The sequence below is a fragment of the Micropterus salmoides genome, unplaced genomic scaffold (genome assembly GCF_014851395.1).
Source record: "Micropterus salmoides isolate LMB-PRFRI ecotype aquatic unplaced genomic scaffold, ASM1485139v1 Ms_hic_scaffold_2, whole genome shotgun sequence".
In the NCBI taxonomy this organism is placed as follows: Eukaryota; Metazoa; Chordata; class Actinopteri; order Centrarchiformes; family Centrarchidae; genus Micropterus; species Micropterus salmoides.
The window spans coordinates 11,209,735-11,231,666 of NW_024041150.1; the positions used below are offsets into that span (position 1 = coordinate 11,209,735).

At 39.6% G+C, this 21,932-nt stretch overlaps 1 protein-coding gene across 1 annotated transcript; it reads right to left on the reverse strand.

Moving 5' to 3' along the window:
- Positions 1–62: 62 nt before the first annotated feature.
- si:ch73-40a2.1 (tyrosine-protein kinase receptor TYRO3) lies at positions 63–21,276 on the reverse strand. Its single transcript, XM_038732675.1, has 15 exons — positions 21,030–21,276; positions 19,380–19,441; positions 18,264–18,882; positions 16,956–17,111; positions 16,108–16,437; positions 15,337–15,529; positions 14,186–14,292; positions 13,259–13,369; positions 11,565–11,645; positions 11,388–11,480; positions 6,412–6,533; positions 4,681–4,790; positions 4,245–4,404; positions 3,970–4,106; positions 63–1,248 (listed from the first exon to the last, which is right to left on the reverse strand). Exons 1-15 carry the CDS (start codon positions 21,133–21,135, stop codon positions 921–923), a joined length of 2,715 nt encoding a protein of 904 aa, XP_038588603.1. The 5' UTR covers positions 21,136–21,276; the 3' UTR covers positions 63–920.
- Between the last annotated feature and the right edge of the window lie 656 nt (positions 21,277–21,932).

Here is a 21,932-nt window from a genome sequence, read left to right on the forward strand (position 1 = left end):
GTGCGGTAGTGACGTTAGGTGACGTGTCATTACTCAGAAAAAGGACAAATCTAGAATTGGAGCAGTGCTGGGACTTGTAGTTTATTATAAAAGATGCGTTAAAAACAACTACAAACTGTACACAAACCTGCCTAACTGTCAAAGGCCAACTCAATACTATAAGATTTCTTTGGAAGACCATTTCTGCCAGAAGAAACAAAACAAAATAGGCTACATTTTAGGAATAACACAAAATACTGGTAGGTCAAAATTATCAGATACTGTGTCAACATCTACGTTGTCACTTTGAGATACTAAGTCTTAATTATAAGATTGTCAGTCCAAATTTAGACTTTTTTTCTTATAATTTTTCACCTCATAGTAATGTAGCCTACCTGATCATTTTGACTTAGTAGCTTATAGTTTTGACTAAAATGTCAAAATTCTGATGTATCTCATATTTTTGGCTTTGTATCTGATATTTTTCACTAACCTCATAGTTTTGACATAGAAAGTCAAAATTGTGACTTAGAATCTAATAATCTCAGCAGTTTTGATTTAGTATATCTCATCATTTTGACATAATTTCGGTTGGACATAACTTTGGATGGACTTTTATATACTTGCATAGTCACCCGTATTTTCTAGTAACACACAGACACGTGTATTTATATATATACACACACACACACACACACACACACACACACACACAATACAGATACAGAATACAAAACATGTAAGGTGCAAAATACAGTGATTTTCTAGCTTGTTATCAACTTCCATACATAGTATGGGCTGCACCCATGGTAGTCAGCCCTATTCCAATGGGAGCCTGTACCACCCCTCTCTTTCACACTCACACACCCCCACACACGCAGTTCAAGAATGGTCCAATTTAATAAAAGATTACAGTTTCTAAATTGTAAAAACTGTATTTTTTAGTATTTGTCATCCCCCTTAACTGCTGAGTCAGTAAAAAACTTAAAGTAGCCACCCTCTACTTCCACATCTTCATCTCTGGCTGCAGCAGCACCCACAGGAGAAGGCAAGTAGACGTTTTCCCATCTTCCCCCGGAGTCTGTCTGTGGATCCTGAGAGGCTGCCACAGCAGCAGCAACCTCCAGGCCCTGGTTGATGTAGCTGGCCTCCTGGCTGGCCTCCAGCACCGGCAGCTCCGACAGAAGGCCTTTCAGTGTCTCACCCAGTTCCCTGAAGCCAGGCCTGAGGGTCGGCTCCTCATCCCAGCAGCGTCGCATGACTTCATAACTGGGTTTGGGTTAAGATGGAGGAAGAAGAGGAAGTACGCAGGGTAAATTATGTATAGATATACCTGAATATTCCTTGTAACAATGGCTTCAAACAAAACAATGTCTAAGTGTGACCCATCATTACAGCTTTCATATGTCTGAGCTGTGAGTGTTTCAACCTACGTCATATTGTCCTTCTGAAACTATTTAGCTTGAAGTCTCACAGGGTGAAACTATCCAGCTTTTCACAAGAAACAAAACATAATAGTTTTGTGTAGAATAAGTTTTTGTCTTTAACCATGTTGGGGGTCCATCCCCCAGATTTATATTTGCAAAATATTAGTATAACATTTTAGCTTAAAACTAAAGAAAATATGTGAAATAATTATAACACATGGAAAATAAACAGGCACATAATAAACAAAATGATGCATTTGAAATTTGGTCAAAACTGAACAAACAAATAAAAAACTACTTTCTGTCACAGAAATAGTCCCAATAAAATTACAAAAAAAACCCAATAAAATATAATTCCATTCACCTCCATGTATGGGTGGAGCCAAAAATATCACACAGATCTCTCAAAACCTGAACAAATAAACTATCTGCATGAATGCACAACATATCAAAACATGTTTGTTGTTGTTTTGTAATTTGGGTTAATTTCTGACTAATTTAAAGGGAGTTCTTCACATTATTAATCGCTGTTAACAATTTATTTTATACTGGAGTTTATTTTCTTGGGATATTTACCTACAGCTGCATCCCAGAAAATTTGAATATTGTGGAAAAGTTCATTTGTCTAAGTTTATTTGTCTTGTTTAAGTCATAATGTGAAACTTTCATATATTATATTCACTACATGTAAAGTTAAATATTTCATTTTATAACACCTCAGCAGCTACAGGCGGATTGTCTCCAGGCCACGCTGCAGTGATGCAGTAATTCATGCAGAAGGAGCCCTGACCAAGTACATAAATTAACTTTTCAGCTTTTCAGTAGGTGGACATTTAAATATTTTAAAACAACAAAGGCCTGAAATATTCCACTTTATATGTAATGAATTTACAATATGTGAAAGTTTTGTATTTGTGACTTAAATTACGGGGGAAATTTTACTTGCCCACAATATTCTTATTTTGAGATATTTGCCTTCTATTATCAATATAATACAGTCCCCTCCAAAAGTATTGGAACGGTAAGGCAAATTCCTTTGCTTTTATTGTTCACTGATGGTATTCATATCTAGATGTGTTAAACAACTCAGGACATAGCACCCTTTGTTTGAACCCACCCATTTTTCAAGTGATCAAAACTATTGGAACATGTGACTGACAGATGTTTCTTGTTGCCCAGGTGTTGCCTTTTAGGTTGATTGTCCAAACATTAACTAGCTCTGCATGACTAGTCTAAGTTTTCATCCTTGGTTCAAACCTATAAAGACTGCATTTCCTGTTAAAGAGGATAAACCAACATGAAGACCAGAGAGCTGTCTGTGGGAGAAAAGCAAGCCACTGTCAAGCTGAGAAAAGGAGGAAAATCGAGCAGAGCCATTGGACAAACATTGGGGATAGCAAACACAACAATGTGGAACGTCCTGAAAAAGAAAGAATCTACTGGTGTACTGAGCAACAGACGTCCAACAGGTCGGCCAAGGTAAACAACAGTAGCTGATGACAGAAATATGGTGAGAGCTGTGAAGAAAACCGCCAAAACATCAGGAAGTGACATCAGCAACGACCTCCACAGTGCAGGGTGAAGGTATCACAATCCACTGTTGGAAGAAGACTCAGAGAGCAGAAATATAGAGGCCACACCACAAGATGCAAACCACTCATCAGCAGGAAGAATCTAAAGGCCAGACTGAAATTTGCAAAGAAGAACAGAGATGAGCTGCAAAAGTTCTGGAACCCAATCTGATGGACTGATGAGACCAAGATTAATCTCTAGCAAAGTGATGGAAAGGCCAAAGTGTGGAGAAAGAAAGGAACTGCTTCTGATCCGAAGCAAACGAGCTCATCTGTGAAGCATGCTGGAGGTAATGTCGAGGCTGCTTCTGGAACAGGGTCATTAATATTTATTGATGATGGAACTGATGATGGTCGCAGCAGAATGAATTCAGAAGTGGACAGAAACATTTTGTCTGCCAGTTTACAGAGAAATGCATTGAAACTAATCGAGAGAAAGTTTATCCTGCAGCAGGACAATGAGCCAAAGCACACTGGCAACAAAACAAAGGACTTCATCAGAGGAAAAAGTGGAAGGTTTTAGACTGGCCAAGTCAATCAGCTGACCTGAAACCAATAGAGCTGCATTTCACCTCCTTAAGAGGAGACTGAAGGGAGAGACACCCCGAAACAAACGAGAAGTGAAAGAAGCTGCGGTAAAAGCCTGGAATAGCATCACAAATGAAGAATGCAACCGTTTGGTGATGTCGATGGGTCGCAGGCTTGAGGCAGTTATTGCAAGCAAGAGTTAGGCCACCAAATATTAAATGTTATTTACTTTAAGATTATTTGTTCCATTACTTTTGGAGCTGACTGTATATATACATTATCAATTAACATCTAATAACAAAAGTAAACATATAATACTGGAATGTTGAAATTAAATTACATTAAATAAAACAATTCAAAGATAGATTTTTAGCTATCTCCATAACACACCCCAAATTTGTTGCTCTGCACACTGCACACAAAACCTCTCTCATCAAAACAAGAATGAAACAAATGGAACTCACAGTTTGTGGTCACACTCCTCAGGTTGTTTGAGCCTGTGGCCGGACAGCAGCAGGTCCAGCAGCTCGTGGTTGTGAACTCCAGGATAGGGAGTCCTCCCCCGGGACACAATCTCCCACATGGTCACCCCAAATGACCACTGACAGGACAGGGGCAGAAAGTCACAGTCTTGCATACTCAATGTATAAATTCAGGTGTTCAGTAAATGTCAACCAAGAATTCAGAATCTAATCTCTACTTTCACAGCTGTTCATCATGTAAAGAAAACCAAACTCACCACATCGCTTTTGGTGGTGTAGACAGACTCAGACAGGCTCTCCATGGACATCCACTTGATTGGCACACGAATAACTACTTTCTGACGATAATAATTGCTGCTGTAGATTTTCTTGGACAGGCCAAAGTCAGCCACACGTACCTTTAGGTCATCACCCAGCCTGTGGATTAAAAAAAGACAAGGCAACGCTCTCTGGATTTAGATCAAGTAACAAAATGAGAGTTCTGACACACTTAGTTTCTTATATTTTGTCTCAACACACACACCGACTCCTCTGAAGGCCTCAGTCTGCTTTATTAACATTTTAAGCAGCTTCCTCCCCAGATGCAAGCTATGGTTGAATACCAATAGCTGTGGACAGAGAGACAGTCATATACGAACAAGGAGTCCTTGATTTCAAGCGCCCCCTCTCACTGTCTACCTCTGATGAACTCACATGCAGTTGCGTGCAGCCAGGTCTCTATGCAGGAACCCCTGCGAGCTCAGATAGTCCATCCCTGATGCAATGTCAATCATGAAGCGCAGGAGAGACTGATGGGGCACAAACTGGAAGAGATTGTAGAGAAGGGCGTATTCTGTGATTCATCGTTTGATACGATGACTGACAGAGGGGCGTCACCAGTCCAGTCCATTTGAAAACTCACATGTCACATGTTTCACTGCTCTGACTGGTTGTAGGTCTGGACCTGCATACAGTCTGCAAGTCCAGCCAGCACAACGTACCAGGCTCACGAACCTCTGATCAAACTGGGCAGTGCTGATCAACTACGAATCAAGATTATGTAATTGCATTTTCTATTTCCTAACTCGTGTACGGTTTAGCTGTAATTTGATAAAGTGTGTGACCAGGCTGCCATTTTTTTCATACTTGAAAACAGACGCCCCAACTTGCATGCACGGGAACCTCCGGGTCCGAAAAGTGAAGCCAATGTGGAAGTGCCTTAAACCTGCATTCTTTCTAATGGCCAGCAGGGGGCGACTCCACTGGTTGCAAAAACAAGTTCGATTGTACAGACGTCCATGACAAAATGAGGCTACTTCTCAGTTGCTAGTTTCAAGTTTTCTTCAACCAATGTGTCTGTGAGCAAGACACTTGACCCCTAGTAGCTCCAGAGGCGTGCGACCTCTGACATGTACAGCAATTACAAGTCGCTTTGGATAAAAGTGTCAGATAAATGTAAATAGACCATGAAGCAGGGGATGCTGTAGATGTGCTGTAAGCTATACAAGCCCATGTTTTATTGTTTCAGTAGAGGCAGCTGTGCCTAATAAGGCTCTGCACAGTTTGCTTTCAGATCATTAGCTGCCAAAAGGCTGCACCCTCAGTTTCTATTTCCTTTCATGTACTACAAATGATTAAAATTTTTTTCATTGCAGTTGAATTGCAAAAGAAATTACACTTCGTATGAACTTGCATAAAAACTAGGGTAGGCAATGTCTTTGGTAAGCATTTTTGTTATATTTGTTAAAATTCTCTTTACATCCCGACTGCAATCAATAAATCAAAAGCTCTGACATAAAAATGAAAAAAAGCTGGTGTCTGTGGCTGTCACAGGACTGTAAGAAGCAATCATTTAATTCTGACTTGGCCTACCTACCTGCCTACCTGCACTCTGCCCGTGCACTCACGTGTTTTAAGGGAGTGGCTTTGAAGGGAGGCCTGAAGGGGGAGTGTGGGGTTTTTTCAGTTGCATACTTTCAACCTTCAATCCAGCGGTCTCTTGCTAGTTTCCCCAACATTGCCTACCCTAGCACTGTAAGCACTTATATGTGTGTAAATGTTTACTTGTAATCAAAATCAAGCTGTCAAGGGAATATTGTGTCTGTCATTCCTTTTATTAGCCTGCAGAGTTACAGGTTAGGGGCCAAAGACTAGGCTATGCAATGACAGTAGAGTGAGTCATTACATTGAAAGGCAGATGTACAGTAGGCTATGCACCCTCTGGACAATATAACCAACATGCGTAAGGAATTGTATAATAGTAACTACTTTTTAATGGCAGTAAGTTTGTTATGTAACAAGTTAATATAAAACCCCAACCCAACACTGCTGGCAGGTAATGGTAAACCAAGATTTGCATGTAAAATGGTCCTTGTGTGTATCTGTCTATGTAGGCATAAGCAATATGCCCCATATATATATACGTGTGTGCTGACTGCATCTCACCATAGGAATATCACCATAGCGGGTAGCAATGAGGAAGCGACGCAAGTCTCCATGCTTCATGTAAGGCAGGATAACCAGAGGAACAGGCAGCGAGGAGTCCTCCTCTCTCTGCAAAGTGACCCCTGCAGGACAAGCAAATACACATATTTCACACATTTGCTGCTGCAGTAGAGGAGAGGTGGCTAAATTGAGTCTGTGGGTGGAATAAGCAATCTTTACATTGCTTCTAAAAACAGGTACAAACTGTGTCAGATTTACAGCAGTTTCCCCAAATCTGATTGAAAAAGTGCAGGTGGCAACAGCGCAAGGTCAGCATATTTATTTTCTGTCAAGTGATTCAATAATGGTAAAGAAGCTTTAATTTTTGAAATGTTTGAGGATGCTGTAAACTTGGTTAAGGCTTTGGCCTCAATTGCAACATGAGGTCATGAGCATAACTCATGATTTAGGCTACTCACCAAATTAAACAAAAAAATTGTTGTTTTTCCATGCCCTCTAGAACAACACGTAGAAGCGTTTTCTGATCTGAAACCCCTGTCAGTGGGACAATTGGCCTGTGCCTTTTAAAACCATTTCAAATCACTGCTGAAAGAGAACTGTTTTACGCTATTTGTTTGGTTACATTTAGACACCAAAAAAGACTCACAGATTGTGTTGAAAGAAGTACTTTTTCAAAAGTAGGTGGACTGCAGGTGTGACCTGCATGCTCAGAAAATAACACAACGTCACATGCAGCACGCTGTTGCAGGCTACAGAAGTAAACAACAGAGGTTAGCTCCTGTTAGCTCACGGGAGACTCCCGTTTTTTATTGCCCTCTCACGGGTCACATTTCTCCCGAATTATGACAAGTGTTCACAACTTTCTGTGTCTGGTGCTTGAGGGATTATGATAGCATGATTTTTGTATTACTCAGGGTAACCAAAATTATTGTGTTTTCTTATATCGATCTCTGATGTATTTTATAGAAGTTTATATGTTGGCTTATCATTTATTAAACTAGACCTGATGTGTGTGTTTTTTGGAGAGGTGCAGAAACAGGGGGTCACTGCATGATCAGATAAGGACACCCCTCACAATGGGTGAGGGGTAGTTTGGAATGTGGTACAAACATCTCTTCTCCAAGATATCTCTTTTCAAGATCTATTCTCGTAATCTGCCCAGCAACAGCATGGCGATTCGTGGAGTCAGAGGACAAACATTGGGGTCAGAGGACTTGGGCCAATCATGGACTGACCTACACTTTTGTTTTATTGTTTTATGACATGTCGATGTATACTAAAACACTGGGTCAGGGAGAGATAGCCAGTCAGACTTCATGAACTGATACAGCTTGTTGTTTGTCAGGGAAAGGAAGATCGACCCAGAGCTCTGTAAGCTTTATTCATTTACTTGTAATAAAACTGATTAACTTGGACCAAAAACATCTTCTCCTGCTTCATGAAAGAACATGCAGGACCAAGGACTACACAAAGTTTAAAAGGGGTAATTTAAAGTCACGGTCCAACACGCTGTACAATGCAACTGCCCCACATCTCCCTTCCTTCCTCGTGTCCGCTCAGACAAATAGCCCATCCACAGCAGGACTGTGACAACAGCTGCTCTAGAGTGACGTCAAAGTCGCATCAGTAACATTGGGTCACTGACAAAGAAATAGCTGGAAGGAAAACTGATCCCATTTGGCCTGGGAAAGCCTCTGGATCTCTAAGAAAGAGCTGGTGGGTGTGGCTAGGGATTTCTTGCTTAGCCTGCTGCCATTATGACCCAAACCCATATAAATGGTAAATGAAGAAGAAGACACTTTATTGTCACGTACACATAGCGAAATCCATTCTCTGCATTTAACCCATCCCTCAAGGGAGCAGTGGGCAGCCGCTATGCAGCACCCGGGTACCAACTCCAGATCTTTACCAGTGTCCAGTCAATAGCACTGACTGGAGAACCTGGTGGCGGGGGAAACCGGAGCACCCAGAGGAAACCCACGCAGACACAGGGAGAACATGCATCTAGAATCATAGTTTAGAGCATGGATGATAATTCTTGACTTCCAGGAATTGTTGTTTGGACACTTGTACTGGCTGCTGTATCCTCAATGGTTTGCCAGATGACCTTTTACCCCGGACCTGAAGTGACTCATGATAGTTCCACAGCTTGAGATCACCTGCTCATCAACCGTCTTTATACATAAAACGTTTTATTTTTAAACAGCTTACTAGCTTTCAGCCATTTCAACTAATCTCACAGTCTGTCATTCATTCAGCAATAGAGATGGTTCAAGTGATGCAAGCCATTCAACCAATTAAAGGGACAGTTGGGGATTATTGTTTTACTTTTTGGGGATTTCAATAAAATATGTTTAGCTGCTAACCCTGTCCACAGCAGGACATTGCCTAGCTTATGTGCCAGCACAACTCTATGCTTCTTCTAACGGGACATGCTGACTGCCTATCTACTGCAGGTATTACACTGACTATGGATAAGTACCTCATACATCCCCGGTTCAAAAATCCCGAACTATTCTTGTTACACTTAAGGACAGGAGGTCTCACCCCTTCCAGGAAAGAAAGACAGGAATAAGGTATGGTAAAACAACAAGGGCCCTGGACAAGAGACTGAATAAAGCCAAATGTAGCACCAACATTGAAGGGGTTACATTCATTGACGAGGAGTCAGTGGACAACTGGAGAAAAATCAAGGACATTCACATTCACAAGCTCTGAAAGGTAGTGAGTGGACCTGTCAGGTTAATTAATCTTTACTATATAATGTAGAGTCAGTTTTTGAGAGTCTTAGTTTTAGAGTCAGAATTTATGAAGTTGGCCCGTCACAACAACTACGTTCGACTTGTTGAATGATATATGGGCACGACCATGATAATTTTTTGCTAATATTACCCATTGTGTTTATATGCATGTTTGTTTACATAAGAATGTCACCAACATTTTACACAACATAAACATTTTAGCGACCTGATGCCAGAATAAACAGCAGGGTTTTCCCTACCTTATATGACTTGGGAAACTAGTTGGGACTTTCTGGCTTGAATCCTCCTTTAAGAACAGGACTAATTTCTGTCCATAGGTAAACACAAAATGACTTGTGGAGTTCCCCAAGGCTTCATTCTGGGGCTTCTTATGTTTAACATCTACATGCTTCCACTGGCTCAGATTATTAAAAACTGTTGCCATAAGTATGACAACACATATATTTACATAACCATATCACACGGGGACTATAATACCATAAAAGCACTCAGTAGGTGCATTGAACAAATCAACGATTGGATGAGCCAGAATTTGAAGTCATAGTTTTTAGAGCCGAGGAAGAACGATTAAAAGTCAACGCACACAGCTTCAATAGGCAATGTTACAAACCACAAACCAAGCCAGAAATCTTGGTGTAGTCATGGACAGACCTGACAACAGCCACATTAAGAAAGTCAGATTACTATCATCTGAAGAATATATTAAGGACAAAAGGACTACTGTCTCAGCAGGACCTGGAAAAACATGCGCATGCATTTATCTAATGCAGCTGAGTCCTCACTAAGACCAAGAGAATGGATAACATCACTCCAGTTCTGGGTTCTTTACACTGGCTTCCTGTCTGTCAAAAATCAATTGTGGTTTTGAAAGCAATTTTGTTTTATAAAGACCTGAATAATTTAGGTCCAAAATACATTTCTGATCTTCTGCTATGTTACTAACCATCCAGACCTCTCAGGTTATTTGGGACTGGTCTGCTTTCTGTCCCCAGATTCAAAACTAAACATGGAGAAGCAGCGTTCAGTTTTTATGCTCCATAAATCTGGGAAAACTGCAGGTCTGTTGCTATGTTGCCCTGCTGAAATGTGCTAAAAAAATAAACGCGCCTTGCCTTGCACCTTCAGTCGAATGACAGAAAAAAACATGCCGACACATTTTGCTGTGATTCTGGCCACGCTGTTTCTGTCCTCTTGTTGTCTGCTCTCTGTGTGTGTGTCCACAAAGACACACAGTGTTGCCAATTTTTTCTATTTTATTTCTAAATAGTGTATTTGGACCATAATGGAAAAGGCAAGAAGTATATTTAAATATATTATATTGAAATGCTCAGCGTAATCGCAGTCCTCTGCTCCTCTGTGAACACTGCAGGGGTCTTACCCTTTCCTCTTGCACAATGTGCCCCTCTTTCACTCTTTTTCTCTGGATCTCTGGATTTGGGTGTTCCTATAGCTTGTAAAAAATTTTGTTTGATCTTGTTCATTTGATCGTCTCTCTCCATTTATAGAATTAAAAAAACAGTTCTACTTCAAATATATAATTTCCCTGTAGTTACTTTGTCATTATTTGGTTAAGATTTCTCTATATACCTTATCTCTCCCTTTCTGCAACTGGCACAACCCCTTTGTTTTATGCAAATGATTGTGATGGAATGCGACGCTAATGAATTGCCTTAAATTTCCAATAATATCATTTATCGCAATCTTTGCTAGAATAATATATGAATATATAATAATATTGTCAAACAAAATTATGAAAGGCCTACTATCAAGCAGGTCTTTTGATTTTAACATTGAATCCCCTGATTTCCCACTGAGGATCAGCTTTAATGCAGCTTTTAGCTTTTATCTTGTTTATTAGTTTGTCAATCCATATGATTCTCAACTAACCCAATTAAGTGTTTGTCATCTGAAACAACATAAACTCATATATGTTGTGTCCACTTTTAGGTGTACACCTCCTTTTAAGAACATGGCCAACAAACACATAAAGTCAGAATACTGAGGGCTAGTAGAATGAACCTGCCTCTCAATGCAAATGCAAACCCACTCAAAAACTAAACAAGTGGCCAGCATGCAATAGATTCTGGGTTTCTGAAGACTGCAAAGGACACACTGGTTGTGTCCTAAACATTTCTTAAAGAACATGTTATTACAGCCCAATAGAAAACACTGCACAGTTAAGCATCTGAGTCGTGAAGTGGCAGTATGTCTTACCAAGAAGTCTGACGACATTTTCATGATCAAAGTTCTGCATGATCTCTGCCTCTTTCAAAAACTCGTGTAAGTCTTCCTGGCTGTGGATTCCAACTAGATGTGTGGGACAGAGAAAAATGACAAAATAAGAAGTAGCAATCTAGAGTTCTAATAAAGGGTTGGAGTGTCAGTACACACCTCTCATGGTTTTCACAGCCACCTTGATGTCCATGCCTTCGTGTGGTGTAAAAACCCCTTCATAGACTGAGCCGAACTCTCCTGTGGAACAGCAAAGGACTGATTGTTATCACTGACTTTACTCCGCCAAGTATTTTTTGACTAAGCTATTTGGTTATATGTTTGAAATAATTAGACTGATGTATTTAGCAGTTTTAATGCATGGTTGCTGAGTTTACATGTCAGTAACCTTGATAACCCTATAGAGAAATGAATGAATTCCTGTGGTAAACCTGTTCTATCAATGCTTAATTAGATTGCCTTCACAGTCCTGCACATGCCCCTTGTTTGTACTTGTCACCAGGGCTGTAACCAGGTGTTAGAAAGAGTGAAGCCCAGATTTTTTATTTCTTTTAATAGAGCTTATTTACGGTAATTCATACAAAAATTACACCTAAACACAACTAAAATTATACAATACAGTCCATAGGTGTCATTTACACTGGGACATGTCCCCACCACATTTTAAAATCATAATTTGTTACAAAACGTTCTGAAATATAGTTAAATAACAAATGAAACTGTCTTTAGAAAGTTTAATTTGCAGTGCTATTTAAAGAAGAAGAAGAAACAAATGTGCAATGTCCAAAAACAGCTAAAAAACAAACAAACAAGATGCTGATTATAAAATGAGCCAGAGATGTGCAGGACCAATCAGAAACTTCAACAACTTCTTGTCACAGTTTCTTTTTGGCCAAGTTTTCCGTTCTCTCCCTTTGAACATGACAAAACATGAAGGAAGACTAAATCATGCCTACATATGTGTCGCCTCAGCGGGGATGATATTATAGGAGAAAAGTTGATCTACAAGAGAAACTGATCTGAAAGTAACAAAGAATGCCTGAGAGCTGCACTGACTTAGATTCTGTTATATTTATACATTTTGAAATGTCACGTGCACCTAAATAGGTACAGAAACCTTCACCAGAATGCAGGAAAAACTAATGATCTATAATGAAATAAATAGGCCTACAAAGGGATCCGTTTTTTTTTATTGAATTTAGCTCTCTTTCTCAATGTGTGTGTGTGTGTGTGTGTGTGTGTGTGTGTGCGTGCAGTGAGGCAGTGGGCAAAGCACTGTGTTTGGTTAAGAACACACTAACTACAGGCATGGCTTTTCTCCCCACTGCTTGGCTCACTAGAATTGCATAAATAAAGACATACAGACACAAGCTATGATCAGCTAGTGCAAACAAGGACATCTTGGTATACTACTCCTCACATCATGCATTAGGCTAAATGTAGAAACGTTGCTTGCAACTGTCATAACAGGACTATACAGTTGGAATGACGTGCAGACATAATGGGCATTATTGTTCCTATATGACAACATAAAGGTTAGTGCTGAATGCAGTTGTCATATCTGAAAATCATTCAAATCATTGTAGCATTATGTTAAATCACTTTATACAATTTATTTCTAAAGTATCCAAGAAAAGATCATGGTTATGATAAATACAGTAAACTATGGTTAATGTATGGTTAAGATTAGGCACCTAAAACAAATACCTATATACATAAATGTGTACATGCATACACACAGGCATATATATATATATAATACTGTATATTGTATGTTATTTACATATATGCAAAACAATGTATTTTAATACTTGTAAAACAGACATACTGTTGATGAAAAATAATGAATTGACCTTTGCCAAGCTCTTTGCCCAGGGTGAGCTTGTTTCTCTCTACCAGGACATCCTTAAGACTGGCCAGCAGCCTGCCACTGAGACCTTCCAACAACTGGACCACACCCTCGTCTGAAACAAATAGGAAATCAAAGGATTCACTTTTTAAATTAAATAAAGGAAAAGGTGCCCTCAGACTGAAATATGATCTCCCTTAAACAGATATTATTAACAACATTTTAAAGATGGTGAGAAAATGAGTTACGATAAATAGTTACTTAATTTTATCGATATGTGTATTTTTCAGTAATTAAATACAAAACCATTTGTATAATCATCATCATTTATTAATCAATAAGAAGGAGGGTGGTATAGACTATTTAACATTAAGGGGCAACAAGAGCTTACACTAATAAAAACCTATATACACACTCAAAATTATTTGTATGAATCAATAAAATAAGATAAATGCCTTAAAGGAATAGTATTGGATATTGCTGATGCAAGTGTTTACGTGCAGTGAGTGTAAGTAAGTGTAAGTACATAACTGTGCAGTGCTCGAGAAGTTTTTCCTTCTAAACACAAGAACAATGTCTAAAACAAATACCACGTGTTTCAGGTAACAAACAAAAAGTGTACACAGCTCCTGAAAGATGAATTTGTGAATACTGAAACAAATAATTTACATAACCTTTACGATCTTCTTGGTTATCATTTTAAGGTGCTTTCACTACATCCCAGTCTCACCCAGTTTATATTTTCTCCCGATGTTTTCAGCTTAAATGAGAAATGGTAGGAATGGTGACCTTTTCTGGGTAGACGTTTTGCCCATATTTTGATGTTACTCAGCATGACCACAGAGAAGAAAACTATGCTTCTTTGGTTAAAGAAAAGAGGCATTCTGTTTTTGAAGGTCAGTGATGAATAAATAAAAAAGTATTAACATACTGCTGTTCAGGAATATGGTGGCCTGCTGGGGCGCATTCTCCACCTCCCGCGGATGTCGGTAGGATATTTCTGCATTGATCGGCAAAAGTTCTACTTCCTGGTCAGACCTGTAGGAAAATTATGATTTTATTTAATTATCAGTAAATTTGCCCCAAAGGTATATCTACATCTTATGTTTATACTCTGTAGAAAGGTTCCCACACATATGAGAAAATATGGAATAATTATAGTCAAGATTCAAGTCCTTTGAAAATAGACATAAATGTCCTGAACAAATTGTTTTGCCCTGGAACAAAATACTTTTATCTGATGTCCCTAAACAGCTGGTAGCTGAAATTAAAGTGAAACCAAGTCAGAATTTTTTACTTCCCTTGTCCCTTTTTTCCCATCCAGCAAAACATTGTCTTGCCCAGTCCATAGTTAGTGGAGGATGGGACTAGGATGAGGATGGGTGCACAGCAGGGGGTAGAAATCTCCTTTCTTCAGTATTAAGATAGTCTATATATGGATATGTTCAACTATTTAGAAATGAAGGAACTTGCTGGTAAGCAGTGAAATAACGTTTTAAAGGTAACTTTGAACAGTGCCTGATGTGTTACACTAGTGCATAAACTCATGGTGTTTCTGTGGTTTACACAAACTCATGAGAAACTTTCATTGCAGTCAGGGATTATGAACAGCCTGCACACCTTTGATTATTTTTTTCTTTGAAATATTATAGGCTTAACATGACTCGCCATCAGTCTGCAGCTTAATCAGCTGTTACTAGTCACACACTGAAACTCACACAAATCACACTGATCACCATAGCTTGGATTATAGAGCCTGACTAACTTTTCCAATATTCATTAAACAGCCATGAACACACACTGCCAGTGTGAGCCATCTTACCTTAAAACAGTTTCCTCTTCACAGATTCTGTGCAAAACAAGACTGCTAGATGCACAGAGACAATTCTGCACTCTGAGCTGAAAGGAGGTTTTCTTCATAGAACATTTTCACCCATGACTTTTACACAATAACAACTCCTTTCATTTATCTCATCATAAGCTCTCAGTCACTCTGATGAGAGGTCAGCAATTACAGCTCAAATCCACTAACAGTAACATTAAAGTACAGGCCAAAGGAACAGAATTGAATGGTCCCTTTACCTGAGTTTAGTGTAGTTGCAGCGCAGGGCACACGCAGCAATGGGGATTACAGCCATGAGCAGCAGAATGCCAAATAAAACACCAACTGTCAGCCATATGGAGAAGCGACTCTCTTGGTTAGGAGCTGGAGTTACTTCAGTCTCTAAATTGCTTAAGCCCACAGTCACAGCGATTACCACAGGTGGAACTTTCCCTGTAAGAAAACAGAAGTGGTTTAGGGTTAGCTCAGAATGTGGCTCAGAAATTGAGAGTGCTTTTGACAGTCCATTAATTTTAAAGATGCACATCCTGATCTTGTTATGGTTGTGTTTACAGCTTGTTCTGTGACCCCCAAGAGACCAAAATCAAGTAATGCAGCTTTTAACTGCACACCAGCTCACTGGTGATGAAATCTGAGTGTCCCTTGTATCCTTTGTTTAACAGTGACAATGTGGAAATTACAGAATAGTGCTAAAACATAGTGTGGAACAGGTAGAGAAGAGTCAGAAAGTTGGAATATCAACGTAGTAATCTTAATTACAGTGCGATATCTATCTAAAGTTTGCTAACATTAGCTAAGATTAGCCACAATAATCTACTGGTCATCCCAGACCCAGTAAGGCTGTCAGAGCCAAACCCCTAAGTGTATTGAATTGAGCAAGGGTGTGTTTTATTGTTCAACTTCTCTTTTGTAAGACACACCAGTCTTCCTGTTGAGGAGAAGTATTTAATTTCACTCACTCTCCTGGACTACCTAATGTGTTTTGACGTCATCTAGTTGGGCTTACATACATCTATGAATAGTAACCGTGGCGGTGGATGAAGGTGGCGCCGCCTGCCGGGTGAGTGAATTCCAGGCTTGCACTGATAACCTGTAGTCATGCTGTGGATTCAGTCCTGTGATGCTGATTGATGTGTTGGTCAGCCCTGCTGAGTCACGAGGGAAAAATACATCGTCCCCACACGCCACCCACTGACTGCCAGCTTCCACTTCCGTCTCACACTTAATGCGATACGTTACTTCCTGTCTGCCTCCCAAGTCATGAGGAGGATCCCACGTCACTCTCACCACAGAGTCATTATGACTATGAGCTGTTAGATTCACAGGAGCAGAGGGCGGCTCTGTGGGGACAAGACAGAAGCAAAGACATGCTTAGACTAAAATCCACTAACCATGTGTCAGTAGGATCACATTAGATATCATAGATATATAGATATACAGGTAGACAACCAGCGTCATCAATCAATTTTATAATAAATACATAATCAAACTGCATCATATCCATGATAGCAGAAATAGATGACACATCCTGCTTTAAATCATCACAAATGTATATTTAGGCCTCTCTTTGTTGAATCGTATGTGATTATTGCATAACTTTATGTTTGCAGAAAAATTAAACAAGTGAAAGAATATGACAGGTGGCTTGTCGGGGTGTGGGCAAACTTGACAATATTCAAATTCACTTGGGCTTCAGTGTCTAATCCCTACCCCTTTTTTAAAAAGATATTTTGCAGGCGTGCAGCAAAGGGCTGCAGGCTGGCTTCGCTGTGAGAAGGACTCAGCCCCTAATCCGATTCATAGTTTATTATAGAATGGCAGATGTTTATTTCCAATAAACCCACTGAGAGTTTCTTACTGGTGCAGCCGAGGTCATCTGGGTCCGTTGGCAGGCGGCTGTAACCTGGTAAACAGTCGCACCTCTCTGATCCCTCCACATGTGTCCTGCTGTTTGGTGGGCACAGCCGACATCCTCCACTCCCATTGGCTGGTTTGTAGTAGCCCATCCTACACACTGGTGAAAAAGAAAGAGTCATTGTCTCTTTCCCACCACTGACACTGCTCGTGTTTGTAAAAGTTCTATTTCTTAATGTGGTTGTAATTAGAGACCATTTATGATTTGAAATATTATCAAAATCGCAGTTTGGCCAAGTGCAACATGTAAACCGCAGGGGTTGCAATTTTTAAATGTGATATAATATGTCACAACAAACCATTATGAATGAAGCATCAAGGTGCTCAGAGATGCCCAAGTCTACAAAGGATGCATCATATTCTTGGAAAAATGTTTCCCCATCTGTCCCACTAGTGTCAGCGTCTGATAAAGTTGGTCCAACACTTTGGTCCAGACCTAAATGTCTCATGGGCTAACCAGATAGCCGTGACATGTGCTGTGCATATTCATGGTCCCCTGAAGATGAATCCTAATGTTTTTTGGACTGCTTTTATGGGCTTTGTAGATTTGTAGCCTGGTCATCTGATATATATAGGACCTGCGGCTATTTTAGCTGGGTGGTCAATAGGGGCCTAATAGATAGTTTTGCCCCCCGGGTCTCCTTCACACATTATTCTAGCTACAGCATCAGGAATAAGGTTTGCACTTGATTATAAAGTGTTTGGAGCATAGTCATGGTTCTTATGAATTTTCAATAAACCGCATGTCCAGCCCAACTCCAACTCCAGCCCTGAGAATAGCAAAATTGCCAGTATGTTGTTGGGTTCATGGGTGCTCTTTGTTTGCTTAAGAAATCATGAAATGCATGGTATCTGTGAAGAGTCAAAACAATGAGATAAAACTGAGAAGGAAGAAAATTATGGGTAAAAGGATGTGAAAGTCATGAGTTCTGGTTCATGAAGTTAGAAAAGACATGCAATCTATTCAAGATGATTTTTCCCATGAAAACTGAACTATGAAATGTTTGCATCAGCACATAACTAATTTTAGCTGCCAGCTGTTACAGAAACTTTGCACAAAAAAGTCAGCAGTTTTTTTTCTTTTCAGTAAATCAGAAAATGTGCAAGCTGTCATTCACTTGTATTCTGGTACAGATGCTTCAGACACTTTTCTGGTATTCTGGAGTAAAATGTAAATATCAATTCAATATGTATGTTGTTTGATGCTTAATCAAAAATGGTGAGGTTTGAAAAATCATCTGCTCTGCTCTACCTTGACAGGTGTCATTGATTAGTTGATGGCCGAGTTCACAGGTACATCGCCCCTCCAGTGGACCCCATACTCCGTCCACATTACACTCTCTAACAGGCTGAGAAACCTCCACAGCTCCCTTCACACAGGATCCTGTCACGGGATCCGACCCGGCCCCTGTCCCCTTAAACGAGGCCAAGTGAGCCACAATGTCAGGGCACTTCCTGTAGTACAATCTGATGGATGTTACCAGCACACATGTTCCTGAGTAGGAGAAGGCGAGCTGGAAGCCTCTGCGGCTGACAGGGCCCAGGCTCAGAGCCAGGCTGCGGTTCAGGTGGCTGGATATTTGGGTGTGAGGGAGTGTGGCAGGGAATGGCTTGGAGGTCTTGAGGTCCAGGACTGGCCAAAGGTATTGAAAGTTTTTCTTGGGGATGTCTGAGTCAACAAGGTAAACCTGCAGTGGGCTGAGCTGACCAGACGGTTCCTCTTCTTGGGCAAATGCAACATCCATCAGTAGATAGTGGGCATCCTTACGCTCCATCCAATGACTTAAAACAGTTCTATCCCTGCGTCCTACACAAGTTTGGAGCACGGGCACTTGACTCTCTGTATCCACTCTCATCCGAATATCATCCCACTGGGATGACAGGAAAGATGCAAGAGAACACCAGTGAAAAGCAAGATAGCACCACAGGTCCTCACAAAAATCATTATGAGACTAACCAAGACAGACGGACAGATGGACAGACAGACACTTGTGTTATCTCCAGGGAGATAACTGATCCCATGATTTAAATAATTTTTTTGTACACAAATTATGAGCTACAGGCAGCATAGGTACTAAAATCTCAACCTTTCAACATCCATAACATGGTTTAAAAAATGCCTATTTAAATTGTTGGAAAATGTCATTAAATTGCTGACATTGATTAATCATATGTTAATAATGTAGCATACAGTCACAACTGCCATTAAATTGAGAAAATGCAATAACAGTACTTATTATAGTATAGGTATAACAGTGAGTGTGAACTTTTAATGTCATTAAGCAATTAGTAGTAACAGTTTTTTTTACTCTACAAGATGCAAGCCTTATAATGAAATAAAAACTTGTCACTTGGCAACCCAACTTACTTCTTTGGGTGGGGCAGAATTCCATCCCAGTCTGGTCCGTTTGTCAGAATGGAAAATCTCATCTAAACAGAGAAGAGGAGAGAAAGTCAACACTGTGGCTCTGTTGACTCATGATGGACTTTGTTTGACTGACAGGAAAGAAAGTGGATAGGTACAGAGCCAAGAACACAACAGCAGCTCGTTTCCAGCTGCAGAGAAAATTATACAGATATAGATTAAGGCTGTAACAATAGTTGGCATCACATTATCTCATATAACATGAAGCTATTCAGTGATTCAGCACACAAATTCCCCAGTTGCTCAGCTATCTTGTCTTCATCAGGGTGGTGTCTGAGGGAACTTCCTCTTTCTAGGTATTAAACAAAATGGAAATCTTATGAGAATATTTCTGTTAACACGATGAAGGGTAATTTCAGTATTTTTAAACCTGGGCCCTATTTTCATGTATTTTGGTGTGGAAATGACCAGTAGGTACAAAACGTTTTGGAATCCATGCAGCAGATGGCTTCAGCCGGCACCTACAAACCACAGGGGATGAATCCTATTAAACCAAAAAACTTGGTGACTGCCTGACTTTTCCTCCAGCACCACCAGCTCATCAAAGTTTGCACTTAACTGGTGGTCAACAGAGATTGTTGCCTTCTGATTTCTGACTTTTCTTCGGGTGCCACCATTAGGTCCATCCAAGTATCAAGTTGCAAGTATTTGGTTAATGAATCAAAGCACAGCTTCACAATGACGCTAGTATGCCTGCGCAGCCTTATTAAACAATACTTTGCCTTCTTTCCCAGTATTTGGAAAGCAACAAAGTAAATCTCAGTACTTGTGAGAAATTGTACGTTTTACGCAACTACATTTATCTGTCAGCTGTAGAAAATTATTTTTACAGATTAAAATTCTTCATACAAAACGTCAGTTTATAGATTATGATGCAGTGTTATAGGGTAAACTACTCAACAGTATTTCAAGTAGGTAAAATAAACTCCACCTCAACCAGCTACAATATAAAATGTTGCATACACAGTGATTTATCAAAAGTAAAAAAGTTTTTACTAAGTGTATTTATTTATTATTTTAAATTTTTACACAGTGTCATTGTTACTTGCTTACATACTTAATTATGGGATCTGAATACTTCCTCTACCACTACCTTTTGCACAAAATAAAATCACACTGAATATTATTTTTGATATTATATTTGAACAGGACAGTGGCCGTGAGGACCTCAGATCTCAGTACTCGCTGCTCTGAGATTATTTATTATTTATACAGTAATATTCTACTGTTATGAAACTAAATAGTGATCATAGTCATTACTGTGTATCAAAGCAAACTATGATTTCTTTAAGTTAACTACTTTTGTTATCTTTTACCACTAAGTAATTCATGACAGTTTTTCATCCAAAAGAACTTTGTCTAAGGACATTACGTATTCCATGGTTTTCCATGCTACATTTTATCACTTCCGGTGAATTAAAAAAAACAGTGACTGGTCCTATCTTTTTTACTAGAACACTTCCTGACTACCCTCTTCACTGGAATGTGGACTCAGAGATTAAATATATAATGCCACCACATAAGCATGTCAAAGTTAATTTAATTGGAATAGCAAAGCTCTTCCATTCAAAATGTAAACACCTGAACACTCACCCTCCTCTGCTTGATATTGAATGTCACAGCTGGCTTCCCACATGCAGACCCACAACAGGATTAAAGTAGGCCAGACACACCGCTGTATGGTGTTACACACAGCCATGTTTTCAGCTTGCTATAAGTCTGTATCATAATCCACCGCTGCCAGTTCTTACATCTAGCCTGTCAGTCAGCTCGTCAGATGGTCAGGAAAATGAGTAACGCCTGTGTTTACATCTACTTATGATTTGGCTCTGAGGAATGCTGTAATGAAAGTGCTGTAATGAGCCTTCCTCCTCTGGAGAATACGCCCGCATGCCGGACATACTGGGTTCCTGTATTTGTTGTTTGCTACTGGCACTACTGCTCCTTCCAAGAATACAATAAAAAACAATATAATCCAAGTATCAAGAAATTAAACATATATCCCTAGACATGACAACTAACATGTATGAACTGTAAGTAACTTTATGTAAGTAACATTTTATAGTTATATAGTAAAAATTATAACACTTAATAATAAAAATTAAGATAAAAATAATGCCTATATACATTGCTTAATATTAATATAATGACTATATATAATGTATATAATATGTTATATAACCTATACTGTAGGGCTTTCCAACCTTTCTACTCCTCTGCCTAGAGTTTGTTCAAGTTTCAATAAGTCTGGTGTCCTTAATGGAGAAACAATCAGAGCCTGGTAGGCTGGATTAAGAATGGGGAAGTTCAGATATTCTATTTTTCCCATCTTACCTTGAGCCACTGTTCTCACCTCTCCTTGATAGTAAAAATTTGTAGGGTGGCTACTGAGGTTTTACCTCACTGGAATTGCAGGGGCAGCTGCTGCAGCATTTTCAATTCTATTCTGCATCAAAACGGAAACACTCGCCAACCAAAACACTGATCCTGCCAAAA